We start from the raw sequence: 21,916 nt of genomic DNA, 5'->3' as shown, positions 1-21,916 counted from the left end.
GGGAAATGCAGCAGCCTATTTGTGCAGTGAAAGCTCCCACAAACAGCAATGTGATAATGACCAGATAGTCTGTTTTTGTTATGTTGATTGAGGGATAAATATTGGCCAAGATACCACAGATAACTTCCCTGCTCTTCTTCGAAAAATAGTGCCATGGAATCTTTTACGTCCAGCTGTGAAAGTAGACGGGGGGCCTCGGTTTAATGTCTCATCTGAAGATGGCACCTCCATCAGTGCAGCACTCCCTCAGCACTGGAGTGTCAGCCTAGATTTATGTGCACAAGTTCCTTGAATCCACAACCTTCTGACTCAGAGGCGAGAGTGCTACCCACTGAACCACAGCTGACACTGATTACAGCTGAGCCCAATTCCTGTCCTCACCCAACATTGATACACACACTCCAGCATGGGTCACAGGATAGCAACCAAGAGCAGGAACCTCTGGGCTGATTAAAGGACCACTCTTGTAACTCATGGTGAATTTTATTGGCCAATCTCTAGGCAGCACCCATCACCTTGCTTTATTGCAATGAAGAAATACAGTAAAAGCATTTCCACTAGATTTTTATTTTCAGAAGCGGATGCCTCATTCAGTTCACAAGCTGTGAAAGGGAAGGTGCTTCAGGTTTTTCGGTGATCAAAACCAGGAACTTCACTAAAACCACTTCAAAAGAAAAGGACAATAAACAGCAAAACCAAACCCAGCTCAGAGACCATGCATGGGGTGGAGAATCCGGCAAAATTCAGCTCTTTATTTTTTTTTGGAGCGGGGTGGATCAGGGGTCGGGAGCAGGGCAGAAGTGCCCTTGGGGTGGGTTGGTCGCCACTCCTAGTCATCAGCACGCCGCTGATGACATCACGTCGCACTGACACGTCACAACGTCCCTCCCTTTCAATAAAAGGGGAAGGCCGCAGCGAGCTCTGCACCCACTTTAGTGGCATCCACTAGGCCATCAGGGAGGCTTTCGGCTGGGCCAGCAGCCCGCTACCCAAAAAGGGGTGCCGTTAGCAGCCCGGCCGAACCTGTGGCTGCCACTGTCGGACCGACTTCGGAATCAGCCGACAATTAAAATAAAATGGCGGCTGTGACAGTGCATCGTCCCCTTTAAGGGCGGACGTGTCACCCAGCCACAAGATGCTTCCCGCCGGGGAAAGTTGTCGGGGGCATCGAGTGGCGGCCGATCAGCTCCCGCGGGACAATTTCCCATGCGTGGTGGAAATGGCGTTGCCGCCAGTCGGTAAGGGATCAGCGTGTGCCCAACGGGGCAGGAAGACAGCCGGGGCAGTCCCGTACACCGCTCCAAAAATAACAGAGGGAAATTTTCAAAATGTCAGCCCCTCCGCATTTACCAAGCGTTGAGTCCTTACCTACCTGTGGCCGCCTCTTTGAGGTGGTCACGGCTCTTATAGAAAGGGGCAATTTCGGCCCCCATTAATCAACCGGAGTGGGGGGAAAGAGAAATAATTTCAATATCAACGTGCATTTATATATCGCCTTTTACATAGTAAAACATCCTAAGATGCTTCACAGCAGTGTTATCAAACAAAAACTGGCACCGAGCCACATAAGGAGATATTAGGCCAGGTGAGAGGTAGGTTTTAAGGAGCACCTTAAAGGAGAAGAGAAAGCTAGAGTGGTGGAGAAATGTACGGAGGGAATTTCAGAGATTACTGCCTAGGCAGCTGAAGGCACAGCCACCAATGGTGAAACGATTAAGATTAACCTGTAAGATGGGGGAGGATATTGATTTGAAAAAATTACAGAATAAACACGGGCCAATAAGTATAATGAAGGGCAAAAATGATCTAAAATCGGCCGGTCGGTAAGGGATCAGCGTGTGCCCGACGGGGCGGGAAGACGGCCGGGGCGGTCCCGTACATCTTTGAGGCGGTCACTGCTCTTATAGAAAGGGGCAATTTCGGCCCCCATAAATCAACCAGAGTGGGGGAAACGAGAAATGATTTTAACATCAACTTGCATTTATATATTGCATTTATAGTGGGGGGCAGGGGTGGGGGAGAGGGGCAGGGACATACAACAGGGCAGATAGGAGAGGACACAAAAGGTAGTGAAGGAAAGGATACTGAGTGTTATGAATGGATCAGTGTTTACATGCAAATATGCATTAGAAATTATGGGTCCAATTTGCCCAGGAGTTGCTCCGTTTTTTTTGGAGCAACTTGATTTTTCTGGAGTATCTTAAAAATCCCCATTCTGCACATTTAACTTGCGCTAGTATAAGTGAGTTAGTTCGGATTTTTTTTAGTTTCGTTTTTTTTTCAAAAGGGGACGTTACCAGCCACCTATGCCTGTTTTGGCCATTTAAGCCAGCTTGGACAGCTAATACTTGCTCCAAACTAACTTAGGCCAGCGTATGTGGCCACTTGTGGCCGCACAGAAAACCCTTGCGGAGAGTTAAGAAATCAGCGCAGGTAGCCAGAGATGGGGGGAGGGGGTGGCGGGGAAGGGAAGCAGAGTGGACCTTGCAAAGCACTAAACACCTTTACAACAACATTCAAGAAGCATAAAAACCATCAATAAGAAATAAAAAATAAATAAAAAGTAAAAAATAAAACTTAAGTCCTACCTTCATAACTCGGCCTGGGAAGTCAGCAGGCCGGTCGGAGCGGGAGGCCACTCGGCCGGGGATAGGGGCAGGAGAACTCAGAACATACCAGCAGGAGAACGCACCGGCAAGCCCTTTGACCAGGGCTAGGGGCGGGAGAACACACCAGCAGGAGAATGTACCGGCAAGCCCTTTGACCAGGGCTAGGGGCGGGAGAACACACCAGCAGGAGAATGCACCGGCAAGCCCTTTGACCAGGGCTAGGGGTGGGAGAACGCACCAGCAGGAGAATGCACCGGCAAGCCCTTTGACCAGGGCTAATGGCGGGAGAACACACCAGCAGGAGAATGCACCGGCAAGCCCTTTGACCAGGGCTAGGGGCGGGAGAATACACCAGCAGGAGAACGCACCGGCAAGCCCTTCGACCAGGGCTAATGGCGGGAGAACGCACCAGGAGAACGCACCGGCAAGCCCTTTGACCAGGGCTAGGGGCGAGAGAACGCACCAGCAGGAGAACACACCGGCAAGCCCTTCGACCAGGGCTAATGGTGGGAGAACGCACCAGGAGAACGCACCGGCAAGCCCTTTGACCAGGGCCAATGGCGGGAGAACACACCAGCAGGAGAATGCACCGGCAAGCCCTTTGACCAGGGCTAGGGGCGGGAGAATACACCAGCAGGAGAACGCACCGGCAAGCCCTTCGACCAGGGCTAATGGCGGGAGAACGCACCAGGAGAACGCACCGGCAAGCCCTTTGACCAGGGCTAGGGGCGAGAGAACGCACCAGCAGGAGAACGCACCGGCAAGCCCTTCGACCAGGGCTAATGGCGGGAGAACGCACCAGGAGAACGCACCGGCAAGCCCTTCGACCAGGGCTAGGGGCGGGAGAACGCACCGCCAAGCCTATTCCAACCGTGGCCGCACCAGACAGCGAGAAATGGCCGATCAAAGCTATCCACCCACTGGCTGGCTGGCTGACTGCTTGCTGCTCCACTTTTAACTGGCCTTCCATCCAGCAATAATGATTGCCCGGCATCGGGTCCAACATTGCAGAGGAGCTACTGCACATGCATTGACCTGCCGGCACACTTTTGAGCGCAGGGCCCTAGCTTCCCCCCCCCCCCCCCCCCACCCCCCACACTGTGAATACAGTGATATCTTTTCGGCGCCGTTTTGAGAGTAGAAAGGCGGCGCACCTCACATAAGTGCGCCGAAAAAACCAGAGGGCCAAATTTGGGCCCAAAGTCTGGAAACTAGAGATACTAATTATAAAGGGCAGGGATGATGATGTGATCCTGACAGAAACCTGGCTTCAGCTGGGATAAAGCTAGGCTATAAAAATTTGCAGTAGGAAAAAAGGACAGAAGATCATTTTATGAATTAAATTCATGATTGTGGTGCTCAAACTTGGCAGAATGAAGAAATATGCATCTGTTACCATATTGAGAATACTAGCATGCAGAAACCAAGCACAGACAGCGGAAGGAGCGTGCGGCAAACCAGGCTCCCTATCCCCCCCTTTCCTTCAACCACTGTCTGTCCCACCTGTCACAGAGACTGTAATTCCCGCATTGGACTGTATAGCCACCTGAGAACTCGCTTTTAGAGTGGAAGCACATGTTCCTCGATTTCCAGGGAATGCGTATGATGATGACTTTATAGACTAAGTAGTAGGAAAGAAATCAGTAAGATTTGTAAACAATTTGAAGTTTGCAGCACAGAGTTCAAATAATGGGGCTCTTTAACTTTCTGAAGGTAGACCAGGATGATGGGAGTCTGTCAAAATGGGGACAGAGTGTTCCTTATCAGTATTTTGCAAATCCAACAGGGAAGGATGCAGTGCTAGATTTGGTCCTAGATAATAAAGCAAGGAAAGTAGGTGACCAGAGGCTGGGTAAATACTCTGTGACCGCGACTTACCTAGGATCCATTAAAAATATAAAAAGCAAAATAGGAGTCCAAAATAAAAGTGTCAGCATGAAAAGCAGTCAATTTCAGTTGGAAGCGAACCGAGCCCAAATTAATTGGTGAAAAAGAAAGGCAGAACAAACAATGGACCAGCAGTCAGAGATATTTAAATAAAAGATGGATTAAAGTATAGGTTAAACTCATTCCAACTAGGAGTAAAGGGGATCAAAGATAGGAGTCCATGATTAAACAAAGAAGTTAAAGCAAACAAGAGATTTTAAAAGAAAGACAGACATATGATAAATATGGGAATGGGTTAATACAGAATAAAATTAAAACAAAGATAAAAGGTATAGAAACAAAGCAAAACATGAGATTACAAAGTCCAGGAGAGTATCTGAAATACTACAGGTAATTCTCACGCAGATAAATCGTAAAATCAAAGCCATTTAGAAGTGATGGGGACTGTCTTCTAATTGGGAATAAAGGAATAGGATACATGCTTAATTTTGTATCTATTTTTACAGAGGAAAGTGAGCACAGGATTATTGGAACATTGAAGAAGGTTGGAGAGAGGATGGTGGGGGCACTAACTATAATTTCCAAACATCGTTGGAAACAGCACTGCGCCGAATAACTGGAGCGTGGCAAATGGTGTCTGTGTTTGATTATGCCTCTGAGTGCTTTGGTATGTTTTTCGATGTTAAAGGCACAATATAAATTCAAGCTTTTATCATTACACTCTTCAAAAAATGGGGACAAAGATAAGGCAGAAAATTATACACCAATTAGTTTTATCCCAATTGTGGGTAAACTTCTATAGTCCATAATATGGATGAAATTAGTGAGTTCTTAGAAAAACTTGGGCTAATCACAAGCAGTCAGCATCAGCGTGTAAAAGGCCACTAGTTTAATTGAAGTCTGGAGGAAATCATGGAGTGTATTGATAAAGGGAATGAGATGGTGGTCATACATATGGACTTTCAGAAAGCTTTTGATAAGGCACCAAATAAGAGACTGGGTATGAAAATGAAAGCACCTGCTACTAAAGGGAATGTAGCCACAAGAATAGAGATGTGTTGAGGACAGAAAGCAAAAAGTTGAAGTAAATAGATTAATGGGATGTGGGAAGTGGTGTGTCTCAGACATTTGTACTGGGACCTTTTTTACATCCCTTTATAGAAGTGATTTGCACAAATACACAGGAGGAATGATATTGAAGTTTGCTGATGATGTCAAATTACAAGGAAGAATATCGTGGATTAAATAGCTGGCAGTTGCAATTCAATGCAGAGAAATATGAAGTTCTCCACTTTGGGAAAAAGAACAATGAAAGGAAGTATAACCTAAATAGTTAGAGACTCTTAACAGAGTGGAGCAACACAGAGATCTCTGGTGTAGCTGCAAAATTGTTAACTGTGAGTGCAGGTAGAAAAGGCATAAAAAAGCAAATGGGATTCTGGATTTATATACACTAAATTTGAATGTAAAAGCACGGAAGTGCTGTAATTGGTTAGGCAACAGCTGGAATGTTGTGTGCAGTTCTTGGCATCACATTACAGGAAAGATATTAGAGCCATGGAAATAGTACAATGAAGATTTGCCAGAATTATACCAAGATCAAAGATTATCGTTGTGAAAAAAAGCTTGAAAATTGAGCTTTGTTTCTGGACTAGGTTAATGGAGGGATCTGATAAGGGGTTTTAAAATCATGAAAGGTTTTAAGAGGATAAAGAGTGAAAGATTGTTTTCACTGAAGTTGGTAAATTAATAACAGGGGATCAAAGACTCAGGATTGTCACTAGAATGCTCGAGGGGTTAGAATAATTTTAATTACACAAAGGGATATGAGAGCATGGAATGCTTTACTGCAGGTAATTATTGAGGCAGAGACTATCAACATAATTAAAAAATGAATTGGATAATTATTTCAAAAGTAATATAAAAGATATTTAGAAAGGGTAGAAACATTGGATTAAAGCAGGTAACTCCAGTTGAAAAGCTAGCATAGGGACAAATGGACCAAATTGCCTCTGTCTTAGCTGTAATTTCTATGATTACATCACAATCAGACTGCTAAATCAGGCAATCAGAATTGTCAGTTACTTTTTAGCCAAAGTTCCACATCTCCTCCACTGACCCATGTGCTCTCATCCACAAATCAAAAGAAAACTCAAAGAATACTTTCTCCTCCACAGAAATCTCAAGACTTTCTCGAACATCATATGTGCCCCATATTTAACAAACAGTGATTGACCACAAACACAAATCCAACTTCCATTTGCCAATATAAATGGTGCATTTCAAATAGCTCAACTTAAATGAAACTCACCTTTTGGTGTATTTCCAAAAGTCAGAGGTGCACCAATGGGGTTCACACATCGTTTTTATTCTAACAGCAGCATAAAATAGTAACAGCCCCTACCAGCTTAACTCCAAACTTACCCTCTTTCCCCTCTCTTCCTGATGTCACTGAGGTAGAAAGTTCTGTGCTAACAACGTGCACTGATAAAGCACTTTCAACATAGAAACGCGTCCCACAGTGCTTTACAAAGGCAGAATCAAAAAGAATGGACGCCACTTCAAAGGAGCTATTAGTAGGAGTGACAAAAGCGTGACCAAAAGGATGGATTTTAAGGTGTGTGAAATTGTGAGCTCAGAGAGCGGATTCCAGACCCTGGAGCCTAAGCAGTCAAAAGCATGGTTGCCAATGATGGGGCACAGGTGGGGGTGTACACGAAGCCAGAATCAAAGGAACAGAGAGTTTGGGGGGGGGGGGTGCAGTTGGGCTGCAGGAGGTTACAGAGATGGGATGGGGCAAGGTCATGAACGGATTTTAAATATAAGGATGAAAATTGTAAATTTGAGGAATTTAGGAATCAGGAGCCAATGTAGATTAGCGGCGACAAGGGTGATAGGTGCGTGGTACTTGGCGCCGGACATGATATGGGTTTTGGATTAGCTGAAGTATACGGAAGGTGGAGGCTGTGAGGCAGGCCAGGAAAGCATTCAAGTTTGGAAGTGAAAAAGACATGGGTGAAATTTTCAACGGCAGGTGGGCAGAGATAGGGCTGGAGGTAGACGATGTTACAGCGGTGGATATAGGCGGTCACTGTGATGGATAGCATAAAAACAGAGAAAACTTCAAGAAGGATCAGACTGCAGAATCTCAAGAATTCTGTGCATTCTGCTCCTGATAATGAGGTCATTTTTTGAACTAAAAAATTGAATTATTCTAATAATTTGAATAAAGCAACATAAATAACACAGCAAAGTGGAAAGTTAGTGCTAAACAAAATTGAATTCAGAACAGGAACTTATTGTATTTTATATTTGTTGACTTATTGGTGTATTGTTTCTGTTGCTATATTATAACAAAAAAATAGATTCTGCGATAATAATCACTGGTTTCTTTTGGATAACTGACAGTTAGGACATGGGTTCCTTGACAATGTGTCCCCCACACAAAAAACCATGGGCTTTCTTGTGAAAATGAGTGTAGCAGCAGTGATTTCAGCAAGATGTGTGTTCAAAAGCTAATAGCAGATGTGCTTCGCTAGGATATAAACAAACTCTTTAGGGTTTATGGTTGTCATTAGATTTTGGCTTTGTGACATTTTTTTTTAAATCCATCCCAATAATGCCATCCAGCCTGCCAGTGTTAATGCAGCAACTAGACAACACTGTAATTAACTAATTTTAAAATCCTATAGCATATTGTTTGATTTACAGTAAAACACCAAGCCTATAAGAAACACTACATTTAAAATAACTGAGAAAGAATAAAGGGTTCTTTTTTTTTCTCATCAAATAAGCAGTCTCTTTATTTGTCTCTTGGAAAAAAAGTCAAACCCGTTTGTCAGGAAATGCTTGGCTTGGATCCGGAACGGATTATTCCGTTGAATTCATAAGAACATAAGAAATAAGAGCAGGAGTAGGTCATAAGGCCCCTTGAGCCTGCTCCGCCATTCAATAAGATCATAGCTGATCTAATCATGGATTTAGCGCCTCTTCCCTGCCCGCTCCCCATAACTCCTTATCCCCTTATCATTTAAGAAACTGTCTATTTCTGTCTTAAATTTATTTAATGTCCCAGCTTCCACAGCTCTTTGAGGCAGCGAATTCCACAGATTCACAACCCTCAGAGAAGAAATTTCTCCTCATCTCAGTTCTAAATGGGCGGCCCCTTATTCTAAGATCATGCCCTCTAGTTCTAGTCTCCCCCACCAGTGGAAACATTCTCTCTATATCCACCTTGTCAAGCCCCCTCATAATCTTATACGTTTCGATAAGATCATCTCTCATTCTTCTGAATTCCAATGAGTAGAGGCCCAACCTACTCAACCTTTCCTCAAACGTCAACCGCCTCATCTCCGGGATCAACCTAGTGAACCTTCTTTGAACTGCCTCCACAGTAAGTATATCCTTTCGTAAATATGAAAACCAAAACTGCACGCAGTATTCTAGGTGTGACCTCACCAATACCCTGTACAACTGTAACAAGACTTCCTTGCTTTTATACTCCATCCCCTTTGCAATAAAGGCCAGGATTCCATTGGCCTTCCTGATCACTTGCTGTACCTGCATACTATCCTTTTGTGTTTCATGCTCAAGTACCCCCAGGTCCCGCTGTACTGCAGCACTTTGCAATCTTTCTCCATTTAAATAATAACTTGCTCTTTGATTTTTTTTCTGCCAAAGTGCATGACCTCACACTTTCCAACATTATGCTCCATCTGCCAAATTTTTGCCCACTCACTTAGCCTGTCTATGTCCTTTTGCAGAATGTGTGTGCCCTCCTCACACATTGCTTTTCCTCCCATCTTTGTATCGTCGGCAAACTTGGCTACGTTACACTCAGTCCCTTACTCCAAGTCGTTAATAGATTGTAAATAGTTGGGGTCCCAGCACTGATCCCTGCGGCACCCCACTGGTTACTGATTGCCAATCCGAGAATGAACCATTTATCCCTACTCTCTGTTTTCTGTTCGTTAGCCAATCCTCTATCCATGCGAATATATTCCAAATTAGAGAGAGCAAATACAAATTGATCTGTAAAACAATGCTTTCTTCATATTATTTATATTTCATCCGAGATAGTTTGTCTTCATGCAATTACCTCGCTGAAAGGGGAGGTGGGATGGGGGACACCCTGAATCCAACCCAACTCCTTCATTGCAGATTCACAGTATCATTGCAGTGTTCGAATCCTGTCCAGAGTTTATGGAGTAAACTGATGCAGTGAATCTGTGCAACCACAGAGCTGCAAATCATTTCAAGAAAGACTGTGCAATATTGCTCATCATTAGAAGTGAATCTAGCCCACACTGAGGAAACAGAGCAGGACCCACGCCCTTTGCAGCAGAGATCAAACTGCAGCGAGACTTTAATCTTTTTTTATTATTTTAAATCACAGTAAAACACACCAATCGTTTAAAGCCGGTGCAGTTTTGGACTCGCGCCAATAACATTGTTATGTGGACTGTTTAAAAAATAAAAACAAAGCATACCAGGTTTCAGTTTGCAAATTCTTGGAAATAACTCGCTAATTTCTCCACCCAACCATGGATAATATTTTACATATAAAACTTCGAATGATTAAAAATATATAATTTATTTTTTTTAAATCGCTTTTGTTGAGGTGCTGCTCAATAAAAAGTAAAACTGACGCGACGTCTCGAGTATTTTTTTCAAATTCAGATGTGTCCATAATCCCTCGCTTGCATTGCCAATCTTCATTAAACTCTGTAAATGTACTCGGTGCGTTACATCTAAACCCTTCGCCAGAACGGGTTCCCAATCACTTCCCTGATTATAATCCATGTTTGAGCAGAGATCATCTGACCTTGAAACAAGTTAAAAGTAGTGAAAAGGGGATCTGAAGAGAAACAGGGAAGGAATGTTTACCCCCCCCCCCCCCCCCCGCGGACAATCCATCCCCAGCCCACAATGAGCTTGAGCCAATCGCCCCCGACCTGCCCTCTGCCAGTCTCGAAGCAAGCAGCTGCCCCCTCACCCAACCCTTACCTGGCCGTGATGCAGGTTCCGTCCTTGTGGGGTATCCTCGGGGCTGAAATAGAGCCTGGTGCTGGCCAGAAGCTGCTGGCGGCTGCGATCCTCCCACAGGAGCTGCAGCTCGGCGATGCATTCGGGCTCATGGGGCTGGCATCTGACAAAGAAGAAGTGGCCGAGCCTCGCCGTCAGCGCCCTCGCCGCCTTGCCTTTGCCAGAGGAGCCCGGCTCGGGCAGGCTGAAAGCCCGGTAGAAAGTGTAGGGTCCGTGGGAGCCGCAGGGAGAGCCGATCCACTGGGAGATGGGAAAGGGAAAGGAGAGAGAGAGACAAAGAAGCAAAGCCATTAATAACAAAGTACCATTGCAACAAAACACATTGTAGCAAACTTCACTGCATTCGCTTCCAAACAAGCAGCCGCGAGCCCCCGAGCAACCTCGCAGCCTGGCTCAGCCCGCCGGCACCCTCCCGCCTCACAGCTCCCACTGCAATCCGCGCTTTGCTCAAACTTTCCCCCCCAAATAAAAACCCTCCAAACTTTTAACCATTATAATTTGTTTTACCTCGATTTTCAGCGGCTCCATATCTCCTCCGGCACTCTGCACAGCAGCCAGGTCCTGGCAGCTACATGCCTCACAAGCTCACTTATTTAAAAAAAACAAGAAAGTGGGAGAGGAGAATAACTGGAGAGCAGAGAGAGGGGGGGGAAGCCATCAGCAACTTTCCCCTGAAAGTCAATGGGTCAACAAAGGGAGAGATTTAATAAAAGTGAAACCGGGAACTCCACTCTCAGCAAAACCATCCTTCCAGCACAGCTCCCCACATCTCAATCTGAAAGTAATATTTGATCATTATTACATTCCCCGGCGGCATCCTGCTCCTTCGTGCCTTTTTAGTACCTAAGGATTTAACGTGGGAATGTTAATTCCCCTACAAAAATCAAAACGCTTGCTTCTGTTGTTTTTCTTTCTGAAAATAAACTTTTAATATTTTTTTACCCAGCTGCGAGGACGGCATGACGTCACGGGAATTGTTGAGTGGGAAGGAGTTTCCAGCAGAGAGGCTGGTAACCTGGGATAGGGAACATAATCCCCACACAGAAAACGATGGGAATTGGGGAATGGGAATACAGTAATGGCAGAAATAATGCTGGAATTGGGAATTTAAGGCTAAAAATTTGCGATTGGAAATACAAACCCTGCAGAGAGAGATGCTGAGAAATGCTGGGAACCTGGGATTGCAAGTACAGTCCACGCAGAATGTAAGGCTGAGAATGAGAGATTGTGAATACAATCCTGACAAAGATAGATGCTGGGAATCTGGGACCGCAAACATAATTCCGGCAGTGACATATGTTGGGAACCTGATTACTGGGAACACACCTCTGCAAAAAGAACTGCTGGGAATTTTGGATTGTAAAAAAAGTTCTTGTAGAATGTGAGGTTGGGAATCTGGAATTAGTAATGCATTCCATGTAGAGAGATGTGCTGGGAATTTGGGATAGGGACTACCAGCCCTTTGGAGTGCAAAGCTAAGATGTCAACTTTGGCTCAGTGGTAACACTCACACCTCTGAGTCAGAAGGTTGTGGATTCAAGCCCCACTCCAAAGTCAAAGATAGATAATCTAGGCTGTTGCTCCAGCGCAATACTGAGGGAGGGTTGAGGACGCTAATGTTGGTGCATCTGTCCTCCCAAGGGAATTGTAGGATTTTGCGGAGACATTGTTGGTGGAATTTCTCCCGTGACTTGAGGTGTCTACTGTTGGTCTTACCGCAGGAAAAGGGTACACAGCCAGATAGTAAAGGGTGACCAGCAAGAACAGCAGTGCAAGGAAGGTAATGCAGGGGTTCCCTGCGGTCCTCCCCCTGCAAAAGAGATACACCACTTTGGGTATTGTTGAGGGGGATGACTCATCAGGGGGTAGCAGCAGCAGCCAAGTTCATGGCACCGTGGGTGGCTCTGCTGCACAGGAGGGCAGGAAAAAGAGTGGGAGAGCTAGAGTGATAGGGGATTCGATTGCAAGGGGAAGAGATAGGCATTTCTGCGGCCACAACCGAGACTCCAGGATGGTATGTTGCCTCCCTGGTGCAAGGGTCAAGGATGTCTTGGAGCAGGTGCAGGACATTCTGAAAAGGGAGGGTGAACAGCCAGTTGTTGTGGTGCATATAGGGACCAACGATTTAGGTAAAAAATGGGATGAGGTCCTACGAGACGAATTTAGGGAGCTAGGAGCTAAATTAAAAAGTAGGACCTCAAAAGTAATAATCTCAGGATTGCTACCAGTGCCATGTGCTAGTCAGAGTAGGAATCGCAGAATAGTTCAGATGAATACGTGGCTTGAGGAGTGGTGCAGAAGGGAGGGATTCAAATTCCTGGGACATTGGAACCGGTTCTGGGGGAGGTGGGACCAGCACAAACCGGACGGTCTGCGCCTGGGCAGGACCGGAACCAATGTCCTAGGGGGAGTGTTTGCTAGTGCTGTTGGGGAGGAGTTAAACTAACATGGCAGGGGAATGGAACCTATGCAGGGAGACAGAGGGAAATAAAATGGAGGCAGAAGCAAAAGATAGAAAGGAGAATAGTAAACGTGGAGGGCAGATAAACCCAAGGCAAAAAACAAAAGGGCCACATTACAGTAAAATTCTAAAGGGGCAAAGTGTATTAAAAAGACAAGCCTGAAGGCTCTGTGCCTCAATGGAAGGAGTATTCGGAATAAGGTGGATGAATTAACTGCGCAGACAGCAGTAAACGGATATGATGTAATTGGCATCACGGAGACATGGCTCCAGGGTGACCAAGGCTGGGAACTCAACATCCAGGGGTATTCAACATTTAGGAAGGATAGGCAGAGAGGAAAAGGAGGCGGGGTGCTGTTGCTGGTTAAAGAGGAAATTAATGCAATAGTAAGGAGAGACATTATCCTGGATGATGTGGAATCGGTATGGGTAGAGTTGCGGAATTCCAAAGGGCAGAAAACGCTAGTGGGAGTTCTGTACAGACCACCAAACAGTAGTAGTGAGGTTGGGGGACAGCATCAAACAAGAAATAAGGGATGTGTGCAATAAAGGTACAGCAGTTATCATGGGCGACTTTAATCTACACATTGATTGGGCAAACAAAACTGGTAGCAATGCGGAGGAAGAGGATTTCCTGGAGTGTATTAGGGATGGTTTGCTAGACCAATATGTCAAGGAACCAACTAGAGAGCAGGCCATCCTAGACTGGGTGATGTGTAATGAGAAGGGACTAATTAGCAATCTTGTTGTACGAGGCCCTTGGGGAAGAGTGACCATAATATGGTAGAATTCTTTATTAAGATGGAGAGTGACACAGTTAATTCGGAAACTAGGGTCCTGAACTTAAGGAAAGGTAACTTCGACGGTATGAAGCGTGAATTGGCTAGAATAGACTGGCAAAGGATACTTAAAGGGTTGACGGTGGATAAGCAATGGCATTTAAAGATCACATAGATGAACTTCAGCAATTGTACATCCCTGTCTGGAGTAAAAATAAAACGGGGAAGGTGGCTCAACCATGGCTAACAAGGGAAATTAAGGATAATGTTAAAGCCAAGGAAGAGGCATATAAATTGGTTAGAAAAAGCAACAAACCTGAGGCCTTGGAGAAATTTAGAATTCAACAGAGGAGGACTAAGGGTTTAATTAAGAGAGGGAAAATAGAGTACGAGAGGAAGCTTGCAGGGAACATAAAAACAGACTGCAAAAGCTTCTATAAATATGTAAAGAGAAAAAGATTAGTGAAGACAAACATAGAAAACACTGCTTTCCAAATGCGCTGCTATTTCATCCTTAATGATTGATTCCAACATTTTCCCCACCACTGATGTCAGGCTAACCATCTATAATTACCCATTTTCTCTCTCCCTCCTTTTTTAAAAAGTGGTGTTACATTAGCTACCCTCCAGTTCATGGGAATTGATCCAGAGTCGATAGACTGTTGGAAAATGATCACCAATCCCTTGCAGTCGGATTCAGGTGAATTTATAATGGGGAACAAAGAAATGGCAGAACAATTGAACCAATACTTCAATTCTGTCTTCACGAAGGAAGACACAAATAACCTTCCTAATGTACTAGGGGACAGTGGGTCTAGTGAGGAGGAGGAACTGAAGGATATCCTTATTAGGCGGGAAATTGTGTTAAGGAAATTGATGGGATTGAAGGCTCATAAATCCCCGGGGCCTGATAGTCTGCATCCCAGAGTACTTAAGGTAGTGGCCCTAGAAATAGTGGATGCATTGGTGATCATTTTCCAACAGTCTATCGACTCTGGATCAATTCCCATGAACTGGAGGGTAGGCTAATGTAACACCACTTTTTAAAAAAGGAGGGAGAGAGAAAATGGGTAATTATAGATGGTTAGCCTGACATCAGTGGTGGGGAAAATGATGGAATCAATCATTAAGGATGAAATAGCAGCGCATTTGGAAAGCAGTGACAGGATCGGACCAAGTCAGCATGGATTTATGAAAGGGAAATCATGCTTGACGAATCTTCTGGAATTTTTTGCGGATATAACTAGCAGACTGGACAAGGGAGAACCAGTGGATGTGGTATATTTGGACTTTCAAAAGGCTTTTGACAAGGTCCCGCACAAGAGACTGGTGTGCAAAATCAAAGCGCATGGTATTGGGGGTAATGTACTGACGTGGATAGAGAACTGGTTGGCAGACAGGAAGCAGAGAGTTGGGATAAACGGGTCCTTTTCAGAATGGCAGGTAGTGACTAATGGAGTGCCGCAGGGCTCAGTGCTGGGACCCCAGCTCTTTACAATATACATTAACGATTTAGATGAAGGAATTGAGTGTAATATCTCCAAGTTTGCGGATGACACTATACTGGGTGGCGGTGTGAGCTGTGAGGAGGACATTGAGAGGCTGCAGGGTGACTTGGACAGGTTAGGTGAGTGGGCAAATGCATGGCAGATGCAGTATAATGTGGATAAATGTGAGGTTATCTATTTTGGGGGCAAAAACACAAAGGCAGAATATTATCTGAATGGCGGCAGATTAGGAAAAGGGGAGGTGCAACGAGACCTGGGTGTCATGGTACATCAGTCACTGAAAGTGGGCATGCAGGTACAGCAGGCGGTGAAGAAGGCAAATGGTATGTTGGCCTTCATAGCTTGGGGATTTGAGTATAGGAGCAGGGAGGTCTTACTGCAGTTGTACAGGGCCTTAGTGAGGCCTCACCTGGAATACTGTGTTCAGTTTTGGTCTCCTAATCTGAGGAAGGATGTTCTTGCTATTGAGGGAGTGCAGCGAAGGTTCACCAGACTGATTCCTGGGATGACTGGACTGTAATATGAGGAGAGACTGGATCAACTGGGCCTTTATTCACTGGAGTTTAGAAGGATGAGAGGGGATCTCATAGAAACGTATAAGATTCTGACGGGACTGGACAGGTTAGATGCGGGAAGAATGTTCCCGATGTTGTGGAAGTCCAGAACCAGGGGACATAGTCTTAGGATAAGGGGTAGGCCATTTAGGACTGAGATGAGGAGAAACTTCTTCACTCAGAGAGTTGTTAACCTATGGAATTCCCTGCCGCAGAGAGTTGTTGATGCCAGTTCATTGGATATAATCAAGAGGGAGTTAGATATGGCCCTTATGGCTAAGAGGATCAAGGGGTATGGAGAGAAAGCAGGAAAGGGCTACTGAGGGAATGATCAGCCATGATCTTATTGAATGGCGGTGCAGGCTCGAAGGGCCGAATGGCCTACTCCTGCACCTATTTTCTATGTTTCTATGTACATGGTCCATGTTTCCGAGCCATAGAGGAGGGTGGGTATTACTATAGCCCTGTAGACCATGAGCTTGGTGGTAGACTTGAGGGCCTGGTCTTCGAACACTCTTTTCCTCAGGTGGTTGAAGGCTGCACTGGTGCACTGGAGGCGGTGTTGAATCTCGTCATCAATGTCTGCTCGTTGATAATTGGCTCCCGAGGTATGGGAAATGGTCAACGTTGTCCAGGGCCGCGGCGTGGATCTTGATGACTTGGGGGCAGTGCTGTGCGGCGAGGACAGGCTGGTGGAGGACCTTTGTCTTCGCCTGGATGGGTGGGAGAGGAATTTTCCCAGAATATTTCTCTCTAAATTGGCCTGGGTTTTTCATCTGGTTTTTGCCTCTCCCAGGAGATCACATGGCTGGAGTGTAAGGCTGGAGTGTAGATGTTTTCAGTATAAGGGTGTCGCAGTTGTGTGAGGCAGACTGGTTGGGCTGGGTGCTCTTTGCCTTTCCGTCATCGTTCATAGGTTTACATGTAACCTTTAGGGCTGCTGACCAGGGGCCAGCTGCTCTTTGTCAGCCGGCGCGGACACGATGGGCTGAAATGACCTCCTTCTGCGCTGTAAATTTCTATGTTTCTATGATGCTTAGAGTAAGGCCTATGCTTTCGTACGCCTCAGTAAATACGTCGATTATGGCCTGGAGTTCAGCCTCTATGTGCGCAGACGCAGGCGTCGTCCGCATACTGTAGCTCAACAACGGAGATTGTGGTGCTCTTGGACCTGGCCTGGAGACGGCGAAGGTTGAGCAGTTTCCCCACTGGTTCTGTAGTTTAGTTCCACTCGACTATCTGTCCCACCTGTGATAGGGACTGTGGCTCTCGTATTGGACTGTTCAGCTACCTAAGGACTTATTTTAAGGGTGGAAGCAAGTCTTCTTTGATTCCGAGGGACTGCCTATGATGATGAGGGCGGGGCTGCATTGTCGGAGGTGCTGTTTTTCAGATGAGGCATTAAACAGAGGCCTTGTCTGCCCTCTCAGGTGGACGTAGAAGATCCTATGGCACTATTCGAAGAAAAGCAGGGGAGTTCTCCTTGGAGTCCTGTCCAATATTTGTCCCTCATCAACATCACTAAAAAAAGATTATCTGGTCCTTTAGCAATAGTAGAAATAATAGAAAAGCAAATTATAATTTAAATGGAGAAAAATGGCAAAGTGCGGCAGTACAGAGAGACCTAGGGGTCCTTGTGCATGAAACACAAAAAGTTAGTATGCAGGTACAACAAGTAATCAGGAAGGCAAATGGAATGCTGGCCTTTATTGTAAGGGGGATAGAGTATAAAAGCAGAGAAGTCCTGCTACAACTGTACAGGGTATTGGTGAGGCCACACCTGGTGTACTGCGTACAATCTTGGTCTCCGTATTTAAGGAAGGCTATACTTGCATTGGGTGCAGTTCAGAGAAGGTTCACTAGGTTGATTCCGGAGATGAGAGGGCTGACTTATGAGGGCAGGTTGAATAGGTTGGGCCTATACACATTGGAGTTCAGAAGAATGAGAGGTGATCTTATTGAAACTGATAAGATAATGAGGGGGTTCGACATGCAAGGAGGATATTTCCACTCATAGGGGAAATTAAAACTAGGGGACATAGTCTTAGAATAAGGGGGCGCTCATTTAAAACTATGAGGAGAAATTTCTTCTCTCAGAGGATTGTAAATCTATGGAATTCTCTGCCCCAGAGAGCTGTGGAGGCTGGGTCATTGAATATATTTAAGGTGGAGATAGACAGATTTTTGAGTGGTAAGGGAGTAGAGGGTTATGGGGAGCAGGCAGGGAAGTGGAGCTGAGTCCATGATCAGAACAGCTATGATCTTATTGAATGGCAGAGCAGGCTCCAGGGGCCAAATGGCCTACTCCTGCTCCTATTTCTTATGTTTTTATGTTTATCTCATTGATGTTTGTGGGAGCTTGCTGTGCCATGTTTCCCTACATTACAACAGTACTTCATTGGCTGTAAAGTGCTTCAATATGTCCTGAGATTATGAAAGGCACGACATAAATGCAAGCTCTTTTTTCTTTCTTGGGATTGGGAATTGCTCCCTGTAAAGAGTGAGGCTGGAATCTGGTTGGGTGAATGTGCACCCTTTAGAATGTGAGACTGAGAGTCCTGGATTTAAAATATCGTCCCTGTGGAGAGTAAGGCTGTGAATATGGGCTTTGGAATATAATACCTATAGAATGTTGAAAGTGGGAATTTAGGATTAGGAATGTACTCCCTGTAGTGTGCAGGACTACAAACCCTGCAGAAATTGAGGTAGGGATGCTGGTTTGGGGAATGCACTGCTTGTATCAAGTGAGATTGGGAATCTGGGATTAGTAATATAATTTGTATTTTGTGAGGCTGGGAATGGGAGTGTGCTCTTTGAAATGAACAAATCTGGCATCTTGGAATGGGACTGCACTTCCTGTTGAGAGCTGGCTGGGACTGAGAATACAAATGTGTTTGCTGTAGGGTTGAGGCTGGCTTTGGCACAGTATTCAGTAAAAGGAGTGAAATATGCTTCCTGCAGAGCAAAGCCAGGAATGTGAATGCACTCCTCTAAAGAATGATGTTGGGATTGGGAATATGGTTCTTAAAGCGAGAGTTGGATTGGGAATGTACATCCCGCAGATTAAGACTCAGATTCTGTATGCACTACTTGAGGTGAGGTAGATGTTAAAATAGGCTTCCTGTAGAATAAAAATAGGAAACTGCTTACTGTATGAGAGTGGGCGATTGGATATGTAATTCAGAAAGAAAGCTAGTCATGAACTGGGAATATTCTTCCTATAGTGAAAGAGGCTGCGATTGAGAACTTGCTTCTCACAGAATCTGGCCGGGAATTCTAGTCTGCTTTCTGTAGGAAGGTCGGGTTTGAGAATTTGCATTCTAAAGATTGCAAATGGCTTTCTATACAGTAAGATGGAGATTGAACGGGATCAACAACTTTTTTCCTGTAGAGTTACTCTAAAATTGAAAACATTGCTTCCTGTGGATTGAGGCTGCAGTAGGGAACATACTTTCTGCAGAGGGAAATACCGAAAAGAAATGCGCTCTCTCTAGAGTGAGATATCTGATGAGGCAGTTCTGATAGAGTACAACTGGGAATTGGAACCTGCTTCTAGTTAGAACCAGTACAAGATTTGGACAATGTGACCGAGCGACTTGAACTACACGGCCTACACTCTTCATTTCCCTCTGTTGCCATAACTATGGTCAAATATTCACACGATGATATACATTTTGTAAAATCTTACAGCCTTTCTTGTTTATTTTTTCAGTCAAAGTTTCTTGAGCTCAGTGTACTGTATTTCAAGTAACACTTAAAAATGTTTTTTTTTTTGAGAGTCACACTGTATTACTTGCCCATACAGTAAGACATTCTAAAAGAGATTATAGTTGGGTCACTGGTTATCATAAAGTGGCCTTACAGCAAAAATCATTGTAAGCTCATCTGTCTATGTTCTTGCAAAGAAAGTTATAAGTAGGCCAATCTGTACCTCCTGCAGCAGAGGTTTTTGTAATTTGAAATTCACTATTTTTTATTTTATCCATTTTAGGCTATCCTGTATGTTCAGCTACTCGGTGTATTAACAGAAATTATATAGTATCAGATGATATTTTGAGGCATGAATTTGCATTCTATGTGAAGAAGTTCCGATTTCACAAAGAACAGATTGCATTTGTTCTGTGGCAGAAGCAGGGTAAATGGGCTAAATGATCTTTGCCTTTATTATGTACTTGTGTCACTACGTAGCAGAGATTTTCAAACTTATACGTGTGAGAACCTCCTACAAATATGGAAAGGTCCCAGTGATTTCCCCCCCACCCCCATCTCCAAACGAGAATGCCTACTTCCCAAAGATAAACAGTGCTTGAGCTGATCAGTGGCAAGTAACATTCGCGCCACACGAGTGCCAGGCAATGACCATCTCCAACAAGAGAAAGTCCAACCACCTCCCCATGACATTCAATGGCATTACCATCATTGAAGCCTCCATCATCAACATCCTGGAGGTCACCATTGACAAAAAGCTTAATTGAACCAGCTACATAAATCCTGTGGTTACAAGAGCAGGTCAGAGGCTGGGTATTCTGCAGTGAATGGCTCACCTCCTAACTCCCCAAAGCCTTTCCACCTTCTACAAGGCACAAGAATTTTTTGAGGATATAACTAGTAGAGTGGACAAGGGAGAACCAGTGGATGTGGTGCATTTGGACTTTCAAAAGGCTTTTGACAAGGTCCCACACAAGAGATTGGTGTGCAAAATTAAAGCACATGGTATTGGGGATAATGTATTGATGTGGATAGAGAACTGGTTGGCAGATAGGAAGCAGAGTGTCGGAATAAACAGGTCCCTTTCAAAATGGCAGGCAGTGACGAGTGGGGTGCCACAGGGCTCAGTGTTGGGACCCCAGCTATTTACAATATACATCAATGATTTAGATGAAGGAATTGAGTGTAATATCTCTAAGTTTGCAGATAACACTAAGCTGGGTGGTGGTGTGAGCTGTGAGAAGGATGCCAAAAGGATGCAGGGTGACTTGGACAGGTTAGGTGAGTGGGCAAATGCATGGCAGCTGCAGTATAATGTGGATAATTGTGAGGTTATCCACTTTGGCGGTATAAACATGAAGGCAGAATATTATCTGAATGGCAGCAGATTAAGAAAAGGGGAGGTGCAACGAAACCTGGGTGTCATGGTACATCAGTCATTGAAAGTTGGCATGCAGGTACAGCAGGCGGTGAAGGCAGCAAATGGCATGTTGGCCTTCATAGCGAGAGGATTTGAGTATAGGAGCAGGGAGTTCTTACTGCAGTTGTACAGGGCCTTGGTGAGGCCTCACCTGGAATATTGTGTACAGTTTTGGTCTCCTAATCTGAGGAAAGACATTCTTGCTATTGAGGGAGTGCAGCGAAGGTTCACCAAACTGATTCCCAGGATGGCAGGACTGACATATGAGGAGAGACTGGATTGACTGGGCCTGTATTCACTGGAGTTTAGAAGAATGAGAGGGGATCTCATAGAAACATAAAATTCTGACGGGACTGGACAGGTTAGATGCAGGAAGAATGTTCCCAATATTGGGGAAGTCCAGAACCAGAGGTCACAGTCTAAGGATAAGCGGTAAGCCATTTAGGATCGAGAAGAGGAGAAACTTCTTCACTCAGAGAGTTGTTAACCTGTGGAATTCCCTACCGCAGAGAGTTGTTGATGCCAGTTTGTTAGATATATTCAAGAGGGAATTAGATATGGCCCTTATGGCTAAAGGGATCAAGGGGTATGGAAAGAAAGCAGGAAAGGGTTACTGAGGTGAATGATCAGCCATGATCTTATTGAATGGTGGTGCAGGCTCGAAGGGCCGAATGGCCTACTCCTGCACCTACTTTCTATGTTTCTATGTTTCTAAGTCAGGAGTGTGATGGAATACGCTCCACTTGCCTGGATGAGTGCAGCTCCAACAACACTCAAGATGCTTATCATCCAGGCCAAAGTAGCCTACTTGATTGGCACTCCATCCACCACCTTAAACATTCACTCCCTCCACTACTGGTGCACGTGTCTACAGTGTGTACCATCTCCAAGATGCACTGCAGCAATTCGCCAAGGCTTTTTCGACAGCACCTCTACCATCTAGAA

The 21,916-nt window shown here is 45.0% G+C and overlaps 1 protein-coding gene across 1 annotated transcript in view; it reads right to left on the bottom strand.

Annotated features, from left to right (window-relative positions):
• LOC139262461 (AT-rich interactive domain-containing protein 5B-like) overlaps positions 1 to 11,069 on the bottom strand; it is a 132,441-nt gene extending 121,372 nt beyond the window's left edge. Inside the window, exons 1-2 of the mRNA XM_070877646.1 lie at positions 11,049 to 11,069; positions 10,503 to 10,781 (exon numbers count right to left, since the gene is read on the bottom strand). Of these exons, the coding sequence (XP_070733747.1) occupies positions 10,503 to 10,781; positions 11,049 to 11,069 (300 nt within the window). The remainder of the gene's footprint in view (positions 1 to 10,502; positions 10,782 to 11,048) is intronic.
• Positions 11,070 to 21,916: the final 10,847 nt, after the last annotated feature.

The sequence above is a fragment of the Pristiophorus japonicus genome, chromosome 4 (assembly GCF_044704955.1).
Source record: "Pristiophorus japonicus isolate sPriJap1 chromosome 4, sPriJap1.hap1, whole genome shotgun sequence".
NCBI lineage: Eukaryota > Metazoa > Chordata > Chondrichthyes > Pristiophoridae > Pristiophorus > Pristiophorus japonicus.
The sequence above is the reverse complement of the archived record's forward strand: the minus strand, read 5'-3'. Positions and strand labels throughout refer to the sequence as shown.